The 23136-nt window shown below is 26.7% G+C and overlaps 2 protein-coding genes across 3 annotated transcripts; both read right to left on the bottom strand.

The window, feature by feature from the left end:
- Positions 1-636: 636 nt before the first annotated feature.
- LOC107173311 (putative ATP-dependent RNA helicase DHX34) lies at positions 637-21736 on the bottom strand. Its single transcript, XM_015523801.2, has 18 exons — positions 21598-21736; positions 15810-16319; positions 15634-15752; positions 15397-15563; positions 15110-15313; positions 14732-15019; positions 14462-14666; positions 14181-14395; positions 13663-13857; positions 13408-13599; positions 13088-13336; positions 12907-13023; positions 12617-12792; positions 8871-8981; positions 8670-8791; positions 8354-8594; positions 8151-8290; positions 637-829 (listed from the first exon to the last, which is right to left on the bottom strand). The coding sequence occupies exons 2-18, from the start codon at positions 16301-16303 to the stop codon at positions 702-704; spliced, it is 3363 nt and encodes a 1120-aa protein (XP_015379287.2). The 5' UTR covers positions 16304-16319; positions 21598-21736; the 3' UTR covers positions 637-701.
- LOC107173312 (cobalamin trafficking protein CblD) lies at positions 16387-21738 on the bottom strand. 2 transcript variants are annotated; one of them, XM_089220039.1, is made up of 7 exons: positions 21598-21738; positions 21130-21341; positions 20542-20646; positions 19502-19565; positions 19312-19421; positions 18980-19193; positions 16387-17415 (listed from the first exon to the last, which is right to left on the bottom strand). In XM_089220039.1, exons 2-7 carry the CDS (start codon positions 21277-21279, stop codon positions 17321-17323), a joined length of 738 nt encoding a protein of 245 aa, XP_089076165.1. In that variant the 5' UTR covers positions 21280-21341; positions 21598-21738; the 3' UTR covers positions 16387-17320. The 2 variants fall into 2 exon arrangements, with proteins under 2 accessions (XP_089076165.1, XP_015379288.1); XM_015523802.2 differs by having other exon boundaries at positions 21130-21289.
- Between the last annotated feature and the right edge of the window lie 1398 nt (positions 21739-23136).

The following is a 23136-nucleotide window of genomic DNA, read 5'->3' as shown; positions in this document are numbered from 1 at the left end:
AGAAATGTTTTGGAAAGAATGCAGAATGACTTATCCCGAAACTTGAAAAAAAAGTACGATTGTATTTTTCTAATGCAACTGTTGATACAAAGCCCAATCCCTCTACATCACTCTTTTATTACAACTTCTTCTAACAAAATAATAGCCATTATTATTGCATATATACTTGACACTTTTGTTATTATAAACATTAAAAACATTAAAAAAATAAAGGCCCAACTTTCAAGAAGTTGATTCGACTATAACGATCGCTTTTGCTCCTCAGTTTCGCATCTTACATACTGACTGCTAAGTGAAAACTCTGTCACAAACTCACAACTACTAAAATATCCGAAAATTTTAGCTTTTTCTGTAAAAAATATAATCGTTTGTATTGATTTAAACAACTATATGTCACTGATTTTATATGATATGACAATTTTAGAGGTAATCAGATCGCATTATTCACTTGTCTCAAAATATAATAATATAAGTAAGACAGCTGCAATATGTACTTTACCAACTATGTCATAAAGTTCCCAGAACTAGGTACAACAATTAGTATTGTCTATCCCGGTGCATCATATTATGTGAATGATGAAGATGTGTGCTACAGACTACAGAATCAGGAATACAAGGGTAATGGTTAATGAACAATTAGAAGCACAAATATTTTTAATGACATAATCTTATGCAATTTAAAGTTATAATGATAATATAAATTACAAGTGTGATTTTTTATGCTTCAGCATTTCAGTAGGAGTCAAATACAATACACCCGGACAGTCTGGACAGTCGTAACGTTTGGCGTTCGGTTTTAATTTCGCCATAACATCTTCACATTCTTCACCTACAACAAAAATAACTATTAAAAAACAAATTTTTTTGAGAAATCAGGCCACTAGACCAGTATAAATTAAATAATAATTATTGTAGTCCTGATCCCAAGATGGTCTACACTCTATAGCTTAACTTGATTGAAAATAAAGATTATATTGAATAATTCACAAAGAATGCTATCCTCCGTTTTTTTATATAATAATGAATATATTCAACATTAAATACACGCATTTATTAACTTTCAAGTCAATACCGAAGTACTGAACAGGGTAAATAACTTAGGCTTATGAATATAATCGTACTTTAGTATTATTATAAATAAGCGTACCTATTCCATAAAATAAATGATAATATAACAATATAAAAGTACTGCATGGGATGAACAATTTTCAAGTCTCTCCAAATAAAATTTTTAAAATAGCAATAAAATCTCTGAAATCGTTATTTTATGTAAAAAATCAAATTAGACATTTAGTGGAAACAGCTAAAAATCAAATAGAACAAATCGTTATTATACTATTCAATATTGTATAAATTTGAGGTTCAATCAGTCATCATAAAAAATGTAAACCATTTAAGCTAAACTTATTTTTTTAATTTCAGTAAAAAAAAGTATTAAGTAGGTAACCGCTCAGCTATACAATATAAGATGTCAAGTATACTTAGTCATTGAGCAGGTTAGTGTAACAGATGTGTTGAATTTGATTTAAATGATAAATTACTATACCTACCTATAAAATGAAAACATTTTGAGCGAAAACGATTTTACTTTAGTACTAAGACTATCAAACAATAATTTTAATAATAATAATATTAAAGTTTTAACCACATCAAAATACGAGTACATAACAACATTTTAATACATTTTACTATAATAGTGGTATACTGCACATATTATCATATTGACAATTCTATAGCATTATGTTAAAATATTTAAATACTTACACTGAGTTGACATTTAAAATAAAAGTTTAAAATATAGAAAAAATTGCGATATTATATTAATATTTTATAGATTCGCTCAGAATCTTAAAATAATGCAGTTCTACAAATCGTATACCTACCTGTTATCAATCAAAATATCTCAATTCATTGTATAATCACTTAGGTCAAGAGTGGCGAACCTTTTTTGGGTCTAGTGCCAAATTTTGGCAATCAAAGGTTTGTAAATTTTTCACGTGCCTAAAGTTTGTAACTAAATATAAAATATTAAATATAGTGATAATATATTAACATAATCAATTTTACATAAATGAATATTATAACTTTTAAATTTCTTATAATTTATTTATTTGAATTTTTTACAACAAAATTTAAAGAATAGCATAATTTTTCTCAATTTAAATTTTTTGCGTGCCATTGAAATTTGACAAATGTGCCACTTTTGGCACGCACGCCGTGTGTTCGCCACCCCTGACTTAGATAGTAAATAATAGATTAAGAGGACGCTACTCCCGCTACGTTGTCTTCGTCTTACAAACGCGTAACGTGGTAAATTTTATGCTCAGCAGATCACGTATAGCTCTGTTAGTTTAAAATTTAGAGTAAATTTACTTCTGACAAAAATTAAAGATAACATTATTATCGAGGGCGTCTCGTAGGCTTTTTATTATATTTTAATTTTAAAGTGAGTTATGTGTATTTTAAAATTGTAAATTATTTGTATATCTTAAAATACTATGAATATTTTAAAATTAAAATGTAATAAAAAGCCGATGAGTTGCTCTCGATAATAATGTTACCTTTAAGTTCTGCAAGAGGTCAATTTACTCTAAATGTTAAACAAACTGAGCTATTCGTGATTTGCTGAGCATAAAATTTGCCATGTTATGCATTTGTAAGACGAAGACAACGTATGCGGGTGTAGCATCCTCTTAAACCAATTCGTGTTCATCTCCGACCGTACAACACGTTTTTGTCGCATATTATCGCATTTACCTATAGCTAACGATAGCAGTAACACACTATTTAATTTAGCATGCAGGTAATATGATTATCATTATTGCATTAATTACACCAATCAAATAATATCTCAAAATATGGGCGATAAGCTTATTCCAACTAACGATAAGAACAATATCAACAGTCCTAAATACCCTCTAGAAATCAATGATATAAAAATTGATAAATGTTCCGACTCACTCAGTACCTTGACTAAAGGGTCGATTACATTCACCGATTTTACTAGCTGGAGTGTAAAAACATCAACGATTAGCGATGAAAGTAGCCCGGCTGTCAACTTTAACCGTGGGCAAGCAGTGAGTATTCAACACGCGGCGAGTAAGCGACTAGACCGATTATAATAAGCGACTTTAGTCGCAGCAAGTTAATTCGCTCAGTGTAATCGACGTTTAATCTGCAATCTTTAATATTAACTGAGCCATTAACTCTAAAAATGATTAACCTTCTTTCCTCATCAAACAAATATATTAGTTTCATTTAAATCTCAGGTCTGCAACATAAAATGAAGGAGGAGGCAGATTAAAGCAGCAAGAAATGCATTAAATAGTCCCCCCAGTGAAATAATTACTTTTTCTTCACTTGTTGACATAAAAAGAAATATAAAGAAATATTGCATTGATTTGTGGAGCACCAAATGGCACACTACCACGGAAAATAAATTAAAAGAAATTAAGCACTCTTTTGAACTCTGGCCGAAATACACTGATCTAAATAGAAAAAAGAGGTAATTCTTAATCGACTTAGAATAGGCCACCAAAAAATGCACACATGTACACCTTATGACAAAGATAGATCCACTCCTTTGCCTAACATGCAATGAAAACTACTCCATCATCGTCCACTGCTAAACTTCAATGAAGTTAGGAAAGACTTCAACATCCCTAACAACCTGTACGAAGCAATTGGTCCATTTTCTAACTATCAAAACATAATTTTATATCTAAAAAAAATTTAATTTCACAATAACATATACATTATACTAATCTAAAAATGTAATACTTTTTTAAAAGCTAATAGCCTATATGAAGTTGATGCTTAACCAATAAAAATTAAATTTAAAAAAAAATAGATTAAACAATGCGAGTTAATTTATTACACAATTATTTGAAATTTACTTTAATCTGATTATATTTATAAAATTTTATACTACAAAAAATGAATACAATAGTCAATTATTTTCAACACGCAAACTAAAAATCCGAAACATCTTCTCAAAAAAAATCCCGTAAAAAAATCGGCACGTAATATTTTCAGGGAAACCCTTCAAAAATGACGTTTTCTATAGACTTTCCAATTCACCTTTCAAACTTAATATTATATATTGATGATCTTATAGTTTTTAGAGTTTATTGGGAACTTATAATACATCATCGTTATAGACGTTAAGGACACTAAAAAGAGACTTTGATAAATATTTTTTTAAAGTTCTATCACTTTAATGTAGTTACATTTTTGAGAGATTTCTGTAAACAAATATCAACTGAGTAAAAGAGTAAAAAGTATTTAAAAAAAATGTATAATTGACAAAATTATTTTTTGAATTGAAATTTTGAAAACTCTCAATATCTCAGGTACCTACTTTTAAAATAAAGAATTTATTTATTTATTTTATGAAACTTAGGTACTTTATATTATGTATTATATTTGTATTTATTTTATTTAAAGCATTTATTTAAAGCATTTGAAAAATATAACTACAGTCGAATCTCGATAATTCAAACCTTTGATAATTCAAAGTAAATGCTCGGTCCCTTGAAAATTACGCGGTAATTCAAATAAAAACAATACATTTAAGTACACTTGGTAATTCAAAATTACATTTTGGAAAAACTGGACACTAACACGTGAAAATACGAAGTATCGTCCGTTTAAAGCTCGGTAATTCGAAGTATATTCACCAAATTTAAAAAATTATGAAAAAATGAAACTAATTTTAATGAAGCAGAAAACCATTACAGATTTCTTCAAAAAATAATAATCTTTTATTACAATAATTTAATCTACAATTTAAAAACAAAATATAAATCTATGTACCACCTGATTTTCTGAAATAATTAATAACTATGTACATAACTAAAAGAAATTAAATTTTTTGCTTAACTCTCGGTTATTAGATTTTTTTTTTTTTCTCTCTCAATACATTGAACTACTCAATAATTTGAACTCTCGGTAATTCGAAGTTTTTCAACAGTCCTATCAACTTCGAATTATCGAGAAGTCAACTGTAAAAGTTATTTAGAAAACATTCATAAAATTCGTAATTCAAATAAAAAGTTAAAATAGCGTCTATAAAACTAAACTAATTTGTTGAACTGGCGGAGTACCCTGTGTATTGTAACTATACGTGATACAATGCAATGGAATGTAAAAATTGAATGATTTATTGTTGGGTAGGCACTGGTCTAGGACACAGAGCGATATCGATACGAGTAGTTTGAGATCTACTGTGCCACTAATAAATGATGAAATAAATTAAATTCAGCATCGATATAGTAACATGCGAGGGTTATTTTGTTTGATAATTTACATGCATTTAAAAAATTTTATTAAATATATATATGAAATAAAAAATAACCCATTACTGTAGAATGTTTTTTAAAAGATTGCAACAGGAACATTTAAGGGTATCATAATCTTCATAAAAGCCAAGCGAGTGAGGAGAGCGAAAGAATGAGAGAGAGAGACTGTGATACAATAAGAAAATTAGAAACAGAGACGCAGAAATAAACATTATTGGCGTTGAATCAGTTATTAAGTAAAAAAAGTTTTTAATTTATTAATTTAAAACATAATAATTTCTCTAAACATATTTGGGAATATTGCCCTGACAATGAATACCCATATGATTTTCACAAATACCTACATTAACATAACCTTTATATGAATATTAAAATATTTGGCTGTTAAAAATTCTGAATACCACTTTTATCCTACTGCAAAAATGATAAAGATTCAAGAGTTCTACATACTAAAATATAAAATATAATTACCCTAAACGGCCTTAACAATAATAAAAAAAATTTTATTTTTAATTTTATAACCCTGGAATTTAATGCTATTCTTTTAGTTTGAATATATGTTATTTTTATGTACGTATAGTTATTTCATTTACATAATAAAAATATCAATAAATAGGTAAAACAATAACTATTTAAAATTACTTCATGTAATGCAAAATTTCAATTACTTGGTTCTTGAGTGTTAAGAAATCAATATTTGATGAATTATGTATTTTTGTATAATTGCTAAAAAAAATTGGACCTATAACTCAAGACATAATATGACTAAAATATCTTGGGAAAACAATAGGCTGCACTTATTTTTATTAAATTTTTTAGTCTTTATTAATTTATACGGGTTTTGAATACTGACAAGTATAAATGTGAAAGGTAATCTTTAAAAAGCAACATTTAAGAAAAGTTGTATTCATTTTTATTTCCTCGCGATTTTACCTTGATACCTTCATAACTAAGCCATTAGTTTAAAATGTTTAGCGTGATTCAACGTACTATATTATATGTCATTAGATTATAAATAATAATTCATACAAAGGTCACAAAGTCGTTTTTTCATTTTTTTCGTAGTTTATTTATTTTTATGAGTGAAAAGTCAATATGCATCAACAGACACTATATATGAAATCAAATAAGAAACGTTTACATGATTCAACAAACAAAATAAGTTATAAACTATTAAAGTATTAAGTTTTAATCACCAAAACAAATATTTCATTAATTTTCGATTTTGTTTCCTAATGATACAAAATAAAATGTATGTAATAATAAGGTAAGGTCGAATTACTTTCGAAATCAAAACAAATAAAAGTTCAAATTTCACTCCCAAAAACCACAAGTGTTGTATACAACGTATGTTCAACAACTCCCCTTCGTTCACATATAAGTACTACCTTATAAAATACATAGTTCATATATACAATTAAACCACAGTCACGTTTTCTTTTAATGATTTATAAATTACATGAGGGCATAAAGATCACACTTATAGATGAAAGAAAGTATACTAAAATATTATACATTATTAAGTCTAAACAAGATAAAATAAATACATATCTTATTATAATACACAGCAATATTGTTAGAAAAAAATTATCAAAAAAAATAGGTACAAGATAATACATGCACATATGCTTAGGTATTGGGAATAACCGTGGACTCTCCCCATATTTTACGTTTATTTCTAAATTAGTTTCGTCATGTTACAATTAATCTATCGACAGTCAACTCATATTATACAATTTTCGAATTTTATATAAGATTATTATTTACAAGTTTTATGAAATTATCAGTCTGAGTGCAATCAAACATACCTTTTTAAGCCTGACACTCAAGTACTAAATTTTGAATAATGTAGGTGTTAAAAATTCCCAATGCCAATATTATTTAATTTAATCTTGCGATAATGTAACAAACAACTATGAATAGTTTATTAACAAATATATGCATACTGCATAGCTATACGTTTCCATTGGTCAAAAATATTCTTAATTTGACAATACTACTCGTGATTATTTAGTATTGAAATATTCAAATTAAAATAATTGCTTTATATAATATACTTTAATATTTTATATAGGTATTTTGTAAATTTCAGAAAAAAAAAGTCGATTATATTTTATAATATACAGGGTGTCCCACGAGGCTTTACCCAATACGGTATCTCACAAAATAAAGGAGATATCAAAATTCTGGTTTTGTAATAAAATCGCAAGGATAAGAATTACAATTATTTCATATTTTCAAGTTTTGGTAAAAAAGTTTAAAAAAATTATTTTTTTATTTAATTATTTTCAAAAAAAAAAAACAATATAACCATTTAGTAGAGTTTATTTTTCTAAAAATATTGACGTTTTAAAATTTTATTTTCGTTAATTTCCTCATTTTTCATTTTTTTTTTTTAGTTTCGAGAAAAATTGAGAATTATTTAACACCGTAGTGTTGTAAAACATGTAAAACGCCGCATGCGTGCTCGTACGGCCAGCCGAACGATTTCAGTGTACCTACCTACCTAGTCTACCTAGTGTACCTACCTAGTCATATTTTATTTCTTCAAAACTAGAAAAAATATTAAAAATCAGGAAATTAATGAAAACAAAATTTTGAAACGCCAATATTTTCGGAAAAATAAACTCTACAAAATGGCTCTTTAATTTTTTTGGAAATAATTAAATTTAAAAAAATATATATATATTTTAATATTTTGTACCAAAACATTAAAATAAATTTAAAAATGAAATAAATGTAGTTCTTATCCCTGCGAGTCAAAACCAGAATTTTTATATCTTCATTATTTCGTAAGATATCGGAATGGGTAAATCCTCGCAGGACACCCTGTATAGAGATTGTACATACCTTCTGCAGTGTCGGAAGTAGTTTGAGAGTTACACACTTGGCGATGTTGCAGTTTTTCAAGAGCACTTGTCACTTCTATTGTGTTGTCGCAAAAGGGACAAGTCCATGGATCGTACACCACTAAGCTTTGACCCGTTAAACTGAAAGTTCATCAATGACCATAAGATAATGAAAGCATGAATAAATGTATCAGCTCAGCTCACCAATCATATGTCAAGTACGGCGCTAGTCTTAATCCACCATATTTATCATCTTCGTACACCTTCCAGTCGTCACTGCAAAAAGGATTGGAACCCGTGAATGTTATTTCTTCACCAGACGGTCCAACATACATGACTTTTTGATCAGCAGCTAAGAGCCTCTTTATTGTGTAACCGATTTCGACGTTCATAAACTGTACCATGTCTATGGACAACTGACGTTCTGCTCTTCTGTTACTCCTTTCTAAAACCCATTAAAATATTATCCAGTTTGTACTTGAATACTTGCAGTTTGAATTATAAAAATAATTATCAATACCTTCAAGCTTAAGTTTCAAAAGATTATCCCAAGTATTACGGAGTTTTGTAGCTTTGAGTATTAAATTTTCAGCAGCTTCCGGTAGGGGAAACTCCAATAGCAACCAAGAGTCGCAAATTATTCTATAAATTACAGTTAAACAATTATTAAAAAATAAATATAATTAATGGATTACCTAGCAAACGGTTAATTAATACTGACTGAGAGAAATTCCGATTGGTGCAAATGTTTCTACTAAATAAAAGAAGAGTCTGTGCTCCTGGCATTCGTAATGAATTCATAATATATGCTTTGGTAGTTTCCAAAAGTGACCTAAAAATCATAGAAAGTTTTTAAATTATACGTTTATTTATAAGACATTAAACAAAATATACTATATTCTGGTTTATTTATAAATTTACAATAATTAAAGCAATGTTTAATTTTTTGGTAAGAAAATTTGAAAATGTTTATTACGTTCCTCATCAATTTTTGTAAGAGGAAATTAAAAAAAAAAGACGAGCATAAACATTGGAATCATTTTTTTTTTTTTGAGCATCTGAAGATATAATGTTGACAAAATTCATCAAAAACGATTAAAAAATGATTTCGAGTTATAAATTCATATAATTCTATTTACATTTAAGCTTTGAACATTTATACAAGATTTCCCCTTAAGTTTACAAGAGTCAAATAAATTATTTACAAGCGTTTGAAATTATACAATGGATATTCACCTAGGTAGGCATTTTAAGTTAAAATTTGGACGAAATTACATATTAAAACCAAGAATAACGATTTTAGTTATTTTGTTGTAGTTTAAAAATATTATTTGTGGGTACTTGAGACTTTTAGAGTACATTGTTATATTTTATACACACAATGACATTTTTAAATTATAATTTTTTATTACTATTTATTTATACTACTATTTTATTAATGCAAATAGTAAAATAAATTGCTTTAATAATAATTACATCATCAGTTTTTTGTATACATCAATTTTATATCATTGAATTCAAATTTAATATATCTGCATAACAGATGTCCAATGTACAGTAGAGCGTTAATCACACATCCACTGTTTTCCTAGCTATTTTGAAAACTACTGGGAATATTTCACATTTGACCCTCTTAAAAAAAGTAGTACTAGATTAACTTAACTACCAGGAAAGATGCTGTTGAAGCATTTTTAGTATTCCAAAAAATTATATAAATAACAAATAAAAAAAACATCATTCAATCAATCAAAACATTAATCGCTCAGCCCAGAATTTACCCTATGTAACAATACCAACACATTAACATTGCTAAAATCATTCATAAAAAATCACACAATAATATGGTCATCATAGCTCGACTAATTATCTTAATAATTGAGTTGAAAATTGAAGAATTTTTATTACCCACTAGACACCAAAAAACATACATGGCTGTAAAACTAATACATTCATCACTCCGCTCAGAATCTTTAAATATTTTTAAAAACATAAATTAATACAACTTATAAAAATTGAAGCCATATTATATAAAGAATAAGTAATCATGACTAATTAAATTATTTAAATCAAAAATTAATCAAATCAAGTTCAACTCTGTCAAGAATGATAAACAAATTTCCAAATGATATGTGCTCATGTAAATTATTTGTTTATAGCATTGCAAGTATTAATCTTCATTTAGTCAAATAACTAGGTAGATACTATAAGTACCAATGTAAATTTATTTAATTGTAAATAACTTAGTATTTGATAACATTTCACGTGTTAATGTGTATTGTTGTGAGTTATAACCTCAGATAGACTATAGACTATAGATAAGATCTATAAGGTTATAACATTATAAAAATATGAGATACAATTTATAGAAAGTAAAATTATATATCTATGCAAGTAAAAACTTTTAAATAGTCTTTTTAAGTTTTTGAATAAGGCCTCATATACAGGATATTTGAATATTTTTTATAAGTGTAGGTTTATACTACATAATATTTTACGAGGCATATGGTTAAAAATTTAAAATATGAAAAATTAAATACCTCAAGAACAAAAAAAAAACCAAAAATGTCTTTATTTGTAAATTAAGGCTTTGATCAATTACTCACAGAGTTATTAGGGTAAATTTTTATTTTCATAAAACCATACATTTTTGAACCACTAAAATCAGTAAATAAATAATTGAAAAAAACAAAAACGTAAAAAAAAGGTTGATCAGATTTAGTATTTTGATGGGTCACAAAACGATAATTTAAACGCATTCATCTCATTAAATATATTAAATTAATAAATAAAAACGTAATAAACAACAAATAAAAACACTAAAATATTCATTATTTTTTTCGAATACCTAAACAAAAAGTTATTTTTTTTTAATCAAACAGATGATCAATATCTACACTCTATATTGTTAATTTCAATGAACAATAATATTTTAGAATACATTTAAACCATGAAGTAAACAAATGTCTAATAAAAATTAAAACCACTCCTACTACTAATTAACTCAAACATTTAGGTGAAGTATTTGAAAATGTTTGTACAACTTCAACTTCTCAATTTTTTTTGTAAAAAATATGCTCTGTTCATAAGCTGGAGAATTTTGTAAATAAATTTAATTTAGTAACTAGATTCTAGAAGGTACATACTTTTAGGAGGTCAAAATTGAAAATATTCAGTACTTTTCAAAATAATTGGTTAAAACAAAAATTAATTAACTAATATTTTTTGGCAATCTTGGTTCAATTGTTTTTGTTTGTATATGATTATCTTAAGTTTTTTTCATTAAAAGTTTCAACACAAAATTATTTGTTCATCAAAAACTTCAATATGTTATCTACACTTAGGGCCTTCTCGCCCCATGAATACCACTGTAACTATTATATTCAATTCAAATTTTTAAAGTTTTGTATGAAATTGTTTATGACTATGAAATTTGGACAGTAAGTTAATTTTATAATACAAAAACCCCCTAAGTCTTAGGGCCTAAGACAGGATTTTTCAAAATTCAACCACTACAATAGTTAAAAGGGGTAAAAATGAAAAATTGTGTAGCTGGAACCATGAACTGAAGCTATAGTGTAAAATTTAGTCATTAGATTAATTTTATGATGCAAAAAACCCTAAAGAAAGGATTTTTTTTTAATTATTTTAAAGTGTTTCTAACATACAAGGTCATCGAATTTATTGATAAAATAAAATTTTTTAACATCATGAAGTTGTTAAGCGTAAATTAATTACAATATATACAGTAAATTACAGTAAATTACAAAGATGAATAAATAAATAATAAAATATGACATCATAATAATTAGTTAATCTAAGTGTATTTTTTTTTTTTTTGTAGGGACTTTTTAAAACTTCAACCTCTATATAGGTTAAAAGGGTTATATAATATAAAAAAAAAAGAAGTGAACAGTTTGTTTGGTATAATCTTTAAAAATACTTAACCGATCTTAAAATGTTTTACCATTAGAAAACTACATTATTATACCATGAATCTATAGGCTATATTATATCTTAATAGTGGCTCTTAATTCTTTTATTGCAAATTTGAGATTTTTCATAGAAATAACATAATATCTAATATTAATAATTAGTAATTTATTATTAGGTATCAATTTTTAAAATTGTATCACCTTTACAAAGCTAAAAATGTGGGAAAATATTATGGTTGAATATAATTTTAGTCCTATATTTTATATGACTGTTTAAAAATCTTTAATAGAGATTAACATAATATAGTAAATCATGGGAATTCATCACTAGAAGTTTTGAAAATGGCTAGCCGGGTATCAAACGACGAATTAAAAAACAAATTTTGAATCATATAAAATAGATATTTCTAATTAGAGATCAGCTAGTTAAAAATATCATCACACTTGCAACATAAAATATTAATTTAAATATCAAGTTGTATGATTGACCTGGTTTTATATTGTAAAATGCAAATCAATACATTTTTATACTTACATATATATTAATATTTGATGCTTAGAGCTTACAATATTTTTCCCTTTAAACTCAGGAATGTGGATTATTTCAGACTCAGAGAGTTGAAGTACATCTGAATGGTTACCAAAATAACTCATAGGATGGAGAGATACAAATGGTTTACCTTCAGTATGAAATAAATGTTCCTTAGTAGTCTATAATAAAAATAGCAAAACAATGATTAAGTAGAACTTTAAAAATACAAAAGTATGAATCAAAATATTTAAAATAAAATAGTATTTTTGAAAATTAATATTAATTTTTTTAACCTTGCAAGAATTGAACTCATCATTAATTGCTATATGAGGATACAGTCCACTACTTAAAATTATTTTTAACATCATTAAGTCTTTATAACTAATTGCAGTAGATCCTTTTAATAGTTGCTAAAATAAAATGTTTTGTTAATTCAATATTTTGGTTTTATAATGTAAAATGTGTAGTTTTTACTTTGACTTGTCGCTGATTATGTCGCATCCTAAAATCTATATCTCTTATATCAACTGAATCATCTTCAGCATCTAAATTGTCCTCAATTTCCCACATATCCTTTTTTAATACTTTTCTTTTTCTTGAATCTTCCTCTTTATGTGTTTTTTTCATATCACGTAACAGTTTTAATTCACCATATCTAAGGGCTCTTTCTGCACTAGTCATGTCATCCATATTTTTTTCTTCATTTTTCACTAAACCACATTCCTAGCATAAAACAATTGAACTTTAATTTTAATTTCAAACAAATTACAGTAAAATTGCAGTATAATATTTACATCCAACAAATCTTTAAATTGTCGCCGCAATTTAGTCATCTCATAAAAACGTTGTTCTTCAAAACCTCGCCTCTTGCACCATTGACGTGTATTGGTGTTTTGACCATCACTCTTTAACTCTAGCCATTGCTTGAATGCATTAAGTAGAATAATTGGATCACCATGATCAGATTCTAAATCCATTCTAGCTCTCTAAACAAACAAAGCCATTATTATTCGTATTAATATTTAATTTTATTATTTAACTGATTATACTTCGCATTCAGAATCTTTGTATGCTTTATTAGTGAACGGTGTTTGAACTGATAGAACACATGCTAATGACAATACAGGTTCCAATTGATCAAACAATGATCCCATTATTAACATTTTACCAAGCGGTATGTCAACTGGAAGTCGTGATAACATGTTTCCAATAGGGGTCAACCTTTCTTCTTTTGTTAATGCCCCCTAAAATAATTGTTTTTATTTAGTAATTGTACTTAATATTTCAATGGTAATTTTATTTAGTAAATTAGGATTTGATAACTTATATAGTTGTATCATATTATATTATATTATATTATATTGTTCTATGGTTGTATTCATTCTAAATGTTTGACAAAGATAGTAACGGCACAACATACTATCATCATATACCTCTGAAAATAACTATTTAACCACCATAGTAAAACAATCAGACTAATAAAAATATACAACAAAGGATAAGCCTAACATAATAAAATAGATGTATAATTTTAATGTAGACATAAATTATATGTTTCTTAGCTTACATGTTGTTTCAAGGATTCTATTGCATTTTCAATATTTTCTGGTTGTGGTGGTTCAATAAATGGAAATAACCGAGCATTAGGCAATCCCATGGCTACCATTTGCAATAACAATGCATCTAGGGGTACTTTTTGTAGCTCTGGTGTACTATAGTCTGCCATAGCATCAAATTCATCTTCAGAATACAATCGATAGCAAACTCCTGGACCAGTACGACCTAAGTGAAGTATGCAATGTAAAAATAAAATTTTAATTGAAATAATATTGACAACATGATAAATACCAGCTCTTCCTTTACGTTGGTCAGCACTTGCTTTGCTCACCCAGAATTCCTTAAGTCTTTGCACCTTACTGGTTGAATCATAGCTCATTTCTTTCACCTTTCCAGAATCAATGACAAATCTTATACCATCAATAGTGATTGAAGTTTCTGCTATGTTGGTAGATACTATACATTTTCTAGTACCTTCAGGTGCATAATCAAAAACCTAAATCAAACAAGCAATATTTTATCCTAAAATTTATCAGTATTTAATAATTGTATTAATAGTACCTTATCTTGTTCTCCCAATGACATTGAACTGTGCAAAGGAAGTATAATCCAGGTATCATTTTTTTCGCAATATATTCTTGCTGCATCTACTACTGCTGTGATTTCTGCCATACCGCTTAAAAACATAAGTACATCCCCTCTTTCATGTTTAGGATATTTTTTGTCAATCATTTGCATAATTTTTATAAAAGGAGATGGATCAAAACGTTCTGATTTCTTCCCTAGTACTTTCATTTCGCTAATAATTGGATGATATTCTAACTTAATAGGATATAAACGACCTGGTACCTATAAAAACCACATTTTTATTAACTGACATGTTAAACCTTTATAGTTAGCTTAATAACTAACATGAGGTCCTTAAGCTATACAATTTACCTGTATCAATTTGGCTAATGGAGAAAAGTATTTGCTAAACAGCTCTACATTGATGGTAGCAGACATAAGAACAAGTTTAACATCAGATCTTTGATGTAATAAACATTTCATAACACCTAACAAAAAGTCTCCATGTAAATGGCGTTCATGTATTTCATCCAAAACAATAACATCATATTGTGATAATAAATCCTCTCCACAGACCTACATAAATACATTAAAAACAATTATTGTTTCAATGATTAAAAAATATCAATATATTTATGAATAATCTATAACATAGTAACCTGTCTTAATAATAATCCTTCAGTTAAGAACAAAATTTTTGTGTCCTTGTTAACTGTTTTTTCAAACCGAATTTGATATCCTACATCATTATTATAAACGGATAATGATTCATAGGCTACTCGCTTTGACAGTGATATGCATGCAATACGACGTGGTTGGGTACAAGCTACAATAGATTATTTGCATGAAAAAAATCTTATATAATATTATCACAATTCATATCACAATAAATGTACCTATTCTCTTAAAACCTGCGTTTGACAAGTATTGAGGAATCTGGGTAGATTTTCCACACCCAGTATCTCCAGCAATAATTACAACTCTATGATGTCTTACTGCTTCAATAATTTCATCTCTTAAACCAAAAAGAAATATGTAAGCGTTAATTTCATAATTATTATTAATATCTCACTTGAATTGATATACTGGTAAATTCTGTTGTGTTTCCCTAAGTTTTCTCAACTTGTTGAACTTTTCTTTTTGCTTAAAATCCATGTACATAAGAACCAATTGACGGAACTTAAATATATCTTCTTTGGTTAAAGGTCTTTTTTCATAAGCTTCTTCTTGATCGTATGTAGGTAACCTTGAAGCTAATTCGTCATCAGAATAATACATTTTCAAGTTAATTAAATGCATTTTGTCAAACACTTCTGGAAGCTCAAGGGGGTTGGAACTTAAATTAGCTACAACAGAATTATCATTGGTCGTCTTTTTCATAGTAAATGATTCAAACTTTTTTACAAAAAGCCAAACATCATTTATGTCTTCAACTAATTCTTCATTGAAAAATACTTTTTCCAAAATACGTTTATAATCCAAAAAAGTAAAAGGTCTTTTAGAAGTTTTTTGGTGTTTTGAATTGTAATTTTCATCATTAGGGTTTCTTCGTTTTTCACGATACATTTTTCATAAGTTAATCCTGTAGTATAAAATAATAAATATATTGAATCATTTATATATTAATGAAATAAGAAATACTAAAATCATAATTTTATAATAAGTTATATTAATGCCTCCTCCCTTCATCCACATCATACTTCATAGTCCAATACCTATACATAAATTAAATGCTCATATTATTAAAACTATAATTATTTATATTTTTTGAGTTTATACAATTGATATTATTTACACAGTACACAAATTAAAATATAATGAATAAAACCAATAAATTCTAAAGACCTAATTAAAATTAACAAAACAATCATTATAACTAGAGTTAAGATTTTAAGTTATATAAAATGGTAAAATATTCATTTAATTTAGTTGAAGATAGATATGCTAGAGTATGCAATAAAATTACAATAAAATATGCACTGAAGTTACCAATAAATTTCCAACTATCATTAAATAAAAGAGAATTATCACACAATTTCAAAACTAATTGAATTAAGTTACATTTTATGTAATCTAATTAATTTTCATTAGTCTTACTTTTGAATAAATCCATATCGTTTTTACATTTTTTCCTCAAAGGCAAAAACACTTATAGTATTTAATTTAAATCAGGAGAGTAATGTAATGTTGCATTTAGCGTTTTACTCTATGATTGTTTTAATGTAGCAATAGACATGAGTTAATCAAATATATGGTTACAATATCCAAAATAAAAAAAAAGATTTTTTACATAAGAGACATTTAGAGGACAATTAGCTGCAAAAAAAAAGGTATAACAATTCATACAAACCCTATCCCTTAATATAACTAATAAATATTTGTTAGAATAATTTATAAACAAAATTGGTTAATTAATCATATACAGGAATCAAGATTTGTCAGCAATTGAGGTTTTTAAAATAACAATATATAATAATAAGTAATATTATATAAACAGATTTATTTGTAATTTAATACATTCATTTTAAACAAGTATCACAACTATTAAACTATAATATATTTAAATATAAATTATAACATGATTCAATCATAGCTATTTTGATGTAAGTCACTAACTTCGTCCAAAATATCCTCGACAACATCAGTTTTTGAAGGCAAAGCGTTTGTAAATAAGTTACCTAAAAATAATAATATAAAATACAATTAATTTTTATTTAAAGCTTAAAAGATTGTCAATATACTATTTATATTCTCTTTCTGAATCACGCGCAACACAACAAATTTACGTTTAGCAGTACCAACTTTGTGTTGTAACTTTTAATATTAAAGTGAATTAACCTACTATCTAACTAAGAAAATTGCACGTGTTCCTACCACTTTCTTACTCCTATATTTTAATTATTATGTAAATTATGACTTTATTAGCTTGTAAGTGATCACAGTTTAAAAATGCTTAAAAATTGTATAATAATTAAAATATCATGAAAAACCTACGTAGGTTCTTAAGTCCAGGAACCAAACAACTTTTGTTTTGTACTCATAGCTGTAATATTTTGCAAATCTTTAAAATAAATATTTTACCGGTCTCAATATTACATTGATGAATTTTTCAAGCCAGAAGTGATTTAGAAGTGCTTTAGCTTACTGTTTGATAAGTTACACATGGGTCAGAAAGATAAAACAAATGGTGTACTGGCATCCTCTAAATTGGATCATAACTTCTTATTTTTAAATGTTTGGTATCATAAAAAATATTTTAACAAATATAAATATCATAAGAAATTTGTTGGATTTAGAAGTTTAGAAAACTATTTGACTGTATCAATATACAGTGGTATGGTACCAAGTTGGTACTACCAACTACTTATCAAAATTAATAGACACAGTAGTGCACAACATCAAATAATCATTATAATTGAATGTTTATTGATTTTATATTTATGGATTTAACATTCAAGTATGAAATAAAAAAGTGTCAGTTACCAAATAAACATTTGGAAATGTTAATAAAATTGTTTCGAAGTTGGCAAAATAAAAATTGCATAAAAAAAATTTTAGTCATGATTGAATCTAGATTTACTAAAAAAAATTGTTGAAATTCATCAACTCTTAATTTTAACCAAACAATAGATATATCCATTTATCAAGTATTAATATGTTATATTTAAGAGGACGCCACACCCGCATGTGTTGTCTTCGTCGTACAAGTACGTAGCATAGCAAATTTTACGCTCAGCAGATCACGTTTATCTCCGTTATTTTAAAATTTAGAGTGAATTGACCTATAAAAAAAATTAAAGGCAAGATTATTACCTAGTGCATCTCATAGGCTTTTTATTATATTTTAATTTTAAAGCGAGTAATGAGTATTTTAAAATTGTAAATAATTTTTATATCTAAAAATACTCATAACTCGGCTTAAAATTAAAATATAATAAAAAGCCTATGAGATGCACTTGGTAATAATCTTGCCTTTAATTTTTATAACAGGTCAATTCACTCTAAATTTTAAAATAATGGAGATAAATGTGATCTGCTGAGCGTAAAATTTGCTATACTACGTACTTGTACGACGGAGACAACACATGCGGGTTTGGCGTCCTCTTAAGACAATAGTCTTTTTTCAACAGTTTAAAAAAAAATAGTTAACATACATAAATTACACCAAGAGTTTATGTTTATTTATTATTAATAATATCATTATTAATTTTATTACAGTAATAAAATGAAACTGTTGCTTACCGATAGTATTAGGAGACATTTTTTCTACAATCACTTTGCACTTCCTGCGTGTATTTACTTGATAAACAGTATGTTTGTATGGTAATTCTAGAGTGGAAAAGTCAACATTGAGTCCTGGATTAATAGCTGGAAGTCCAGTATAAGGATGTATAAAATCAGCCCAATAACCAGCACTTTGAAGGCGATCACTTATACCAAAAGCAGCATGCAAATACTAGAAATTAAAAAATATATATATATTTTAAATGAATATTTTAAAAAAATTAAATAAATAAGTATCTGAAATTTCAGAAATGCACTATTTTGAATATTATATTAGTTTATATTTTTACCTGTTTTGTTAAATTTGACATGTTTGTATTAGAGGTTTGCTTTAAATTGATTGTAATCATGCACAGATTGAAATTTTTCAAATGAGGTACATTAAATCGCTCTGTAATTTCTATGTAAATGAAAACAACAATAATAATTAATAAACAAATAAATTTAAAGAAACCAAATAAATAATAATACACTACATACCAGATTTTAAGAGAATTGGGCAGTCTTGAGTATAATAATTTAGTCTTGTGGTTATGATGCAATCCTGTAAACAATATTATAATATAAGATCATATAAAATTACAAAACATCTTTTATGTCAAAGGTATAAATTGGTGCTGGGAGTGTTTAGTCTATAAAAAGATTTTCCAACCCTCCTAAAACTGCAAAAATAATTTTAATATTTTAAATTTAAGAATAATGTCCATAGAAAATTGAGTATATAAATTTATAATAACCTTGGACCAGATATACATCATTAACCAAATAATAGAAAAAATTCAGGAATTTGACAAGGACCTCCTCTATATATAGTTATATATATTTCAAAGCCACCAACGATTCGGTTAATAGAAAAAAACCGTAGAATGCAAGGTACAAATTGAGCATATTTGAAAAACTTATAAAATGCATGTATACAATGATCAAAGTGCAATGTAAAGTTTGAAAACATTATGTCTGAGGACTTCGAGATAGTGTCAGTAGAATTAAAAAAAAGAGAACAGAGAAGAACTGACGAAGGATAAAAATTGATGTAGGCAAGTGATTGTTGCCTAAATAGTAAATGGCCAATAAAACGCCATAATATAAAAAGACATTTACACGTGGTACCCCTTCACACCTAATGACCTATGTTTCCGTGGGTTTTACTAAAAAAAAAAAGTTCAAGTACCATAAGTGTCTGTCATTAAACATTTATATTAAATACTGTTATTCTTCTTATTATTATTAATATGATTAAGTATTAAATATTATTATATAAAACATTAAATTAATACTAAGTATTTATAATTAACATTACTTGTATTGTAATTCATTGGAAAGGGTAAAGATAAAGAAGAGGGTCAAAAAATGTAGTTGTAGGCACTAAATGAAATTCAGGTCAGCACAAGCCTATAAATGTGTACCTACATAATCTTACTTTTGTAGATTTTATTTTATATACATACCAAATGTAAAACCACATGAATAGTGTTTTCATATTACTTTTTTTTAAATATTAAGAATATTAACTGACTTACCTCAGGTGCAATGCCCACATTGTTAGGTAATTTGAACTGGCTATCTTTATGTCTTGGTAGCAGTTGCCAATTAGGGTTTGTTCGGAATTCAGAATCTTCAATTTTCTATCATATGAACATTACAATTTGTAAATCATATTCAAATAATATGTATATAGGTAGCCATTTATGTAGATAAAATTTAAAAAGCAATTTAAAAAATTTATTTTAAGATGGAAAAATGTAAATAAAATATTCATTATAATAAAAATTATAACATAGAACAATTATAATGATTATCTATATTAAAAAATTAAATGGATAATAATTATTAATTACCTATAGGAAAAAAATCTAGTTACTTTCTTAAGTATATTCGCATTATATTAATATAATATAATAAAAATAATGATTATAGAATATTATAGTTGTTATTATTAGTAACACACTACAAATGTATTGAAATTTAAAATGATGGGAAGCAAGTTAAAAACATTAATTTTTTGGTTTACCTATTTAGTTGTAAAAATTACACAAAATTTTAATTTGTTGAAAATGTACTACTTTTGACAAATTTGTTTATAAAATAATAATAATGATATTACTTACCATAACAAGCTCATCTTCCTGCTCTAATAATTCTTCTCTTCTAACTTCTCTGTCGCGTCGAGATTTCCTGGAGTAGGCCCTATTAGCTAACACATAAACTATTCGTTTTGCATTGTTGCCCGGCTTCATTTTTAAACACGATTGCAGCATAACAGTGCACCTTTGAGTAGGGAGGAGGCAAATAGTTACTTATAGGTATACTATTAAGTATTCTAAATAGACATTGAACAGAATACAGGTAAAATGGGATTAAATAAATTATTCCAAACTAAGTAGAAATACCCACAAAACATTTCACGAGGAAAAATGAAATAAATCTCATACGGATATTTTGACTATGAAACACAAACAAACATGATAAGAATTTTACTTATGACCGAGTTAAACAAAATTATTGCGTTTCACTTTTGCTAAGACCTAATTTTAGTTGTTGTCTTTTGTTAAAACAAATTAATATAATATACAAACCTTGAAGCAGAAGATTGTAAACACACGCAAGAGCCTGCTATAGTTAACTAACAATATTTTTGATCATTTATCAACTATTTCTTAAGTGTTTTGAAACCATCTCGGATAAAATAATAAATTACGGCTTTTTACGTGTCAGCGCCACTGTCAGCAAAATCAAAATAAATAAAATGTTTTTATGACTTACAAAGTTACAAAAGAACGTAATAGATGATAATGAAAATCTTTTATAGTGATTAGTGATTATGGAGGATTCATATCGAAATTCCTTTTACCATTAAACAATAACCACAATTAAATGTATGTGAATGATACCACCCGATAACCCTGATAGGAATAAAAATAGCAGTATATTATATTGCGAATTTAAATCTATTTATATTGCTTACCGACTTCATTGGTTTTTCAACATTATGTTTGTCTACAATTCTACATAACCGACAGATCATCAATCGGCTATTAAATCTAATATTTTTATAAATAACCTGTATAAAGTCCCATAGTGTAAATAAATATATTTCTAAAATTAATGTGATCAGATATTATGGGTCAACGTGATCCATGCCTTGGACCTCACGAATTTGTATTCATTTCGGCCATCAAATTATAAAAAATTATATTGTAAAGGCCTCACCTAAAAAATTTGTTACAGGCAGTCTCTATAGAGTTTCTATACCTACCACCTACATGTGTGTAATACTAATACTACCCACAGACTCACAGTACTCAGAGGCAGGTAGGTAGTGAATGGAATTTCATGTCACCTAGACATTTTGATTAAAATTTGTTTTGGGGATTTGATACCTTTTATTTTAGATTCTGAGCGGAGCGATGAATGTATTGATTTTACCATGATGTGTGTTTTTATTTTATTTTTTTGTCTGTCATCACGTTTTGGGGCAGTAAAAATGCTTCGATTTTCGACTTCAGTACCTCGTTCGATCAGAAAGTGAATCTAGTTGGTATTTTGGGGGTCAAAAGTAAAAAAAATCTTAAATAATTCCGAAATAATCGGGATAAACAAACTAAAAATTAAGGGAAAAACGAGAAATTTTACGCACAATCAGTTTTCGACAAAACCGATTTTGGTTTTTGATGTAACTTTTAAAAAAATGACCATAGATACATGAAATTTTCACCGAATGTTTATATAAGTATACTCTATCCATCATGCAATTTTCAAAATTTTTCGACTTCATAAGTATTTACAATTTTCGATTATTATTAGTTTTTTTAAAATTATAATATCGATAAAAATGTATTTGTTGGGTCAAAAAGCTTGAAAATTTAATACAATTCTCTTAACATATTGTTACAATAGCAGTTGAAAAATATTAAAAATACATAGAACCGATTTTTTTTTTTATAAGCATTAAAAGTTCAAATTTTGACTAAATACGTAAAAATTACGGCAATGTTAAAATTATCGTAGATAGAAATTCATAAAACTTTTTCCTTTTATATCTAAGATTTGGAAATTTAATACAAGGCTCCTAAAATATTTTTACAATAGCAGTTGAAAAATAAAAGAAATGCAGT

The sequence above is a fragment of the Diuraphis noxia genome, unplaced genomic scaffold (assembly GCF_037042655.1).
Source record: "Diuraphis noxia isolate RWA-SAM2 unplaced genomic scaffold, SU_Dnox_SAM2 contig0002, whole genome shotgun sequence".
Taxonomy (NCBI): domain Eukaryota; kingdom Metazoa; phylum Arthropoda; class Insecta; order Hemiptera; family Aphididae; genus Diuraphis; species Diuraphis noxia.
The sequence above is the reverse complement of the archived record's forward strand: the minus strand, read 5'-3'. Positions and strand labels throughout refer to the sequence as shown.

Coding starts and splice junctions, on each gene's coding strand:
- LOC107173311 (XM_015523801.2), bottom strand. CDS start 16,303: ATGTATCGTGAAAAACGAAGAAACCCTAATGATGAAAATTACAATTCA. Junction 12,793..12,906: donor ATGAGTTCAATTCTTGCAAG/GTTAAAAAAATT, acceptor TTTTTATTATAG/ACTACTAAGGAACATTTATT. Junction 830..8,150: donor TACTTCCGACACTGCAGAAG/GTATGTACAATC, acceptor TTTTTGTTGTAG/GTGAAGAATGTGAAGATGTT.
- LOC107173312 (XM_089220039.1), bottom strand. CDS start 21,279: ATGCTGCAATCGTGTTTAAAAATGAAGCCGGGCAACAATGCAAAACGA. Junction 19,422..19,501: donor CCCAATTCTCTTAAAATCTG/GTATGTAGTGTA, acceptor TCATTTACATAG/AAATTACAGAGCGATTTAAT. Junction 19,194..19,311: donor TGTCAAATTTAACAAAACAG/GTAAAAATATAA, acceptor TTTAATTTCTAG/TATTTGCATGCTGCTTTTGG.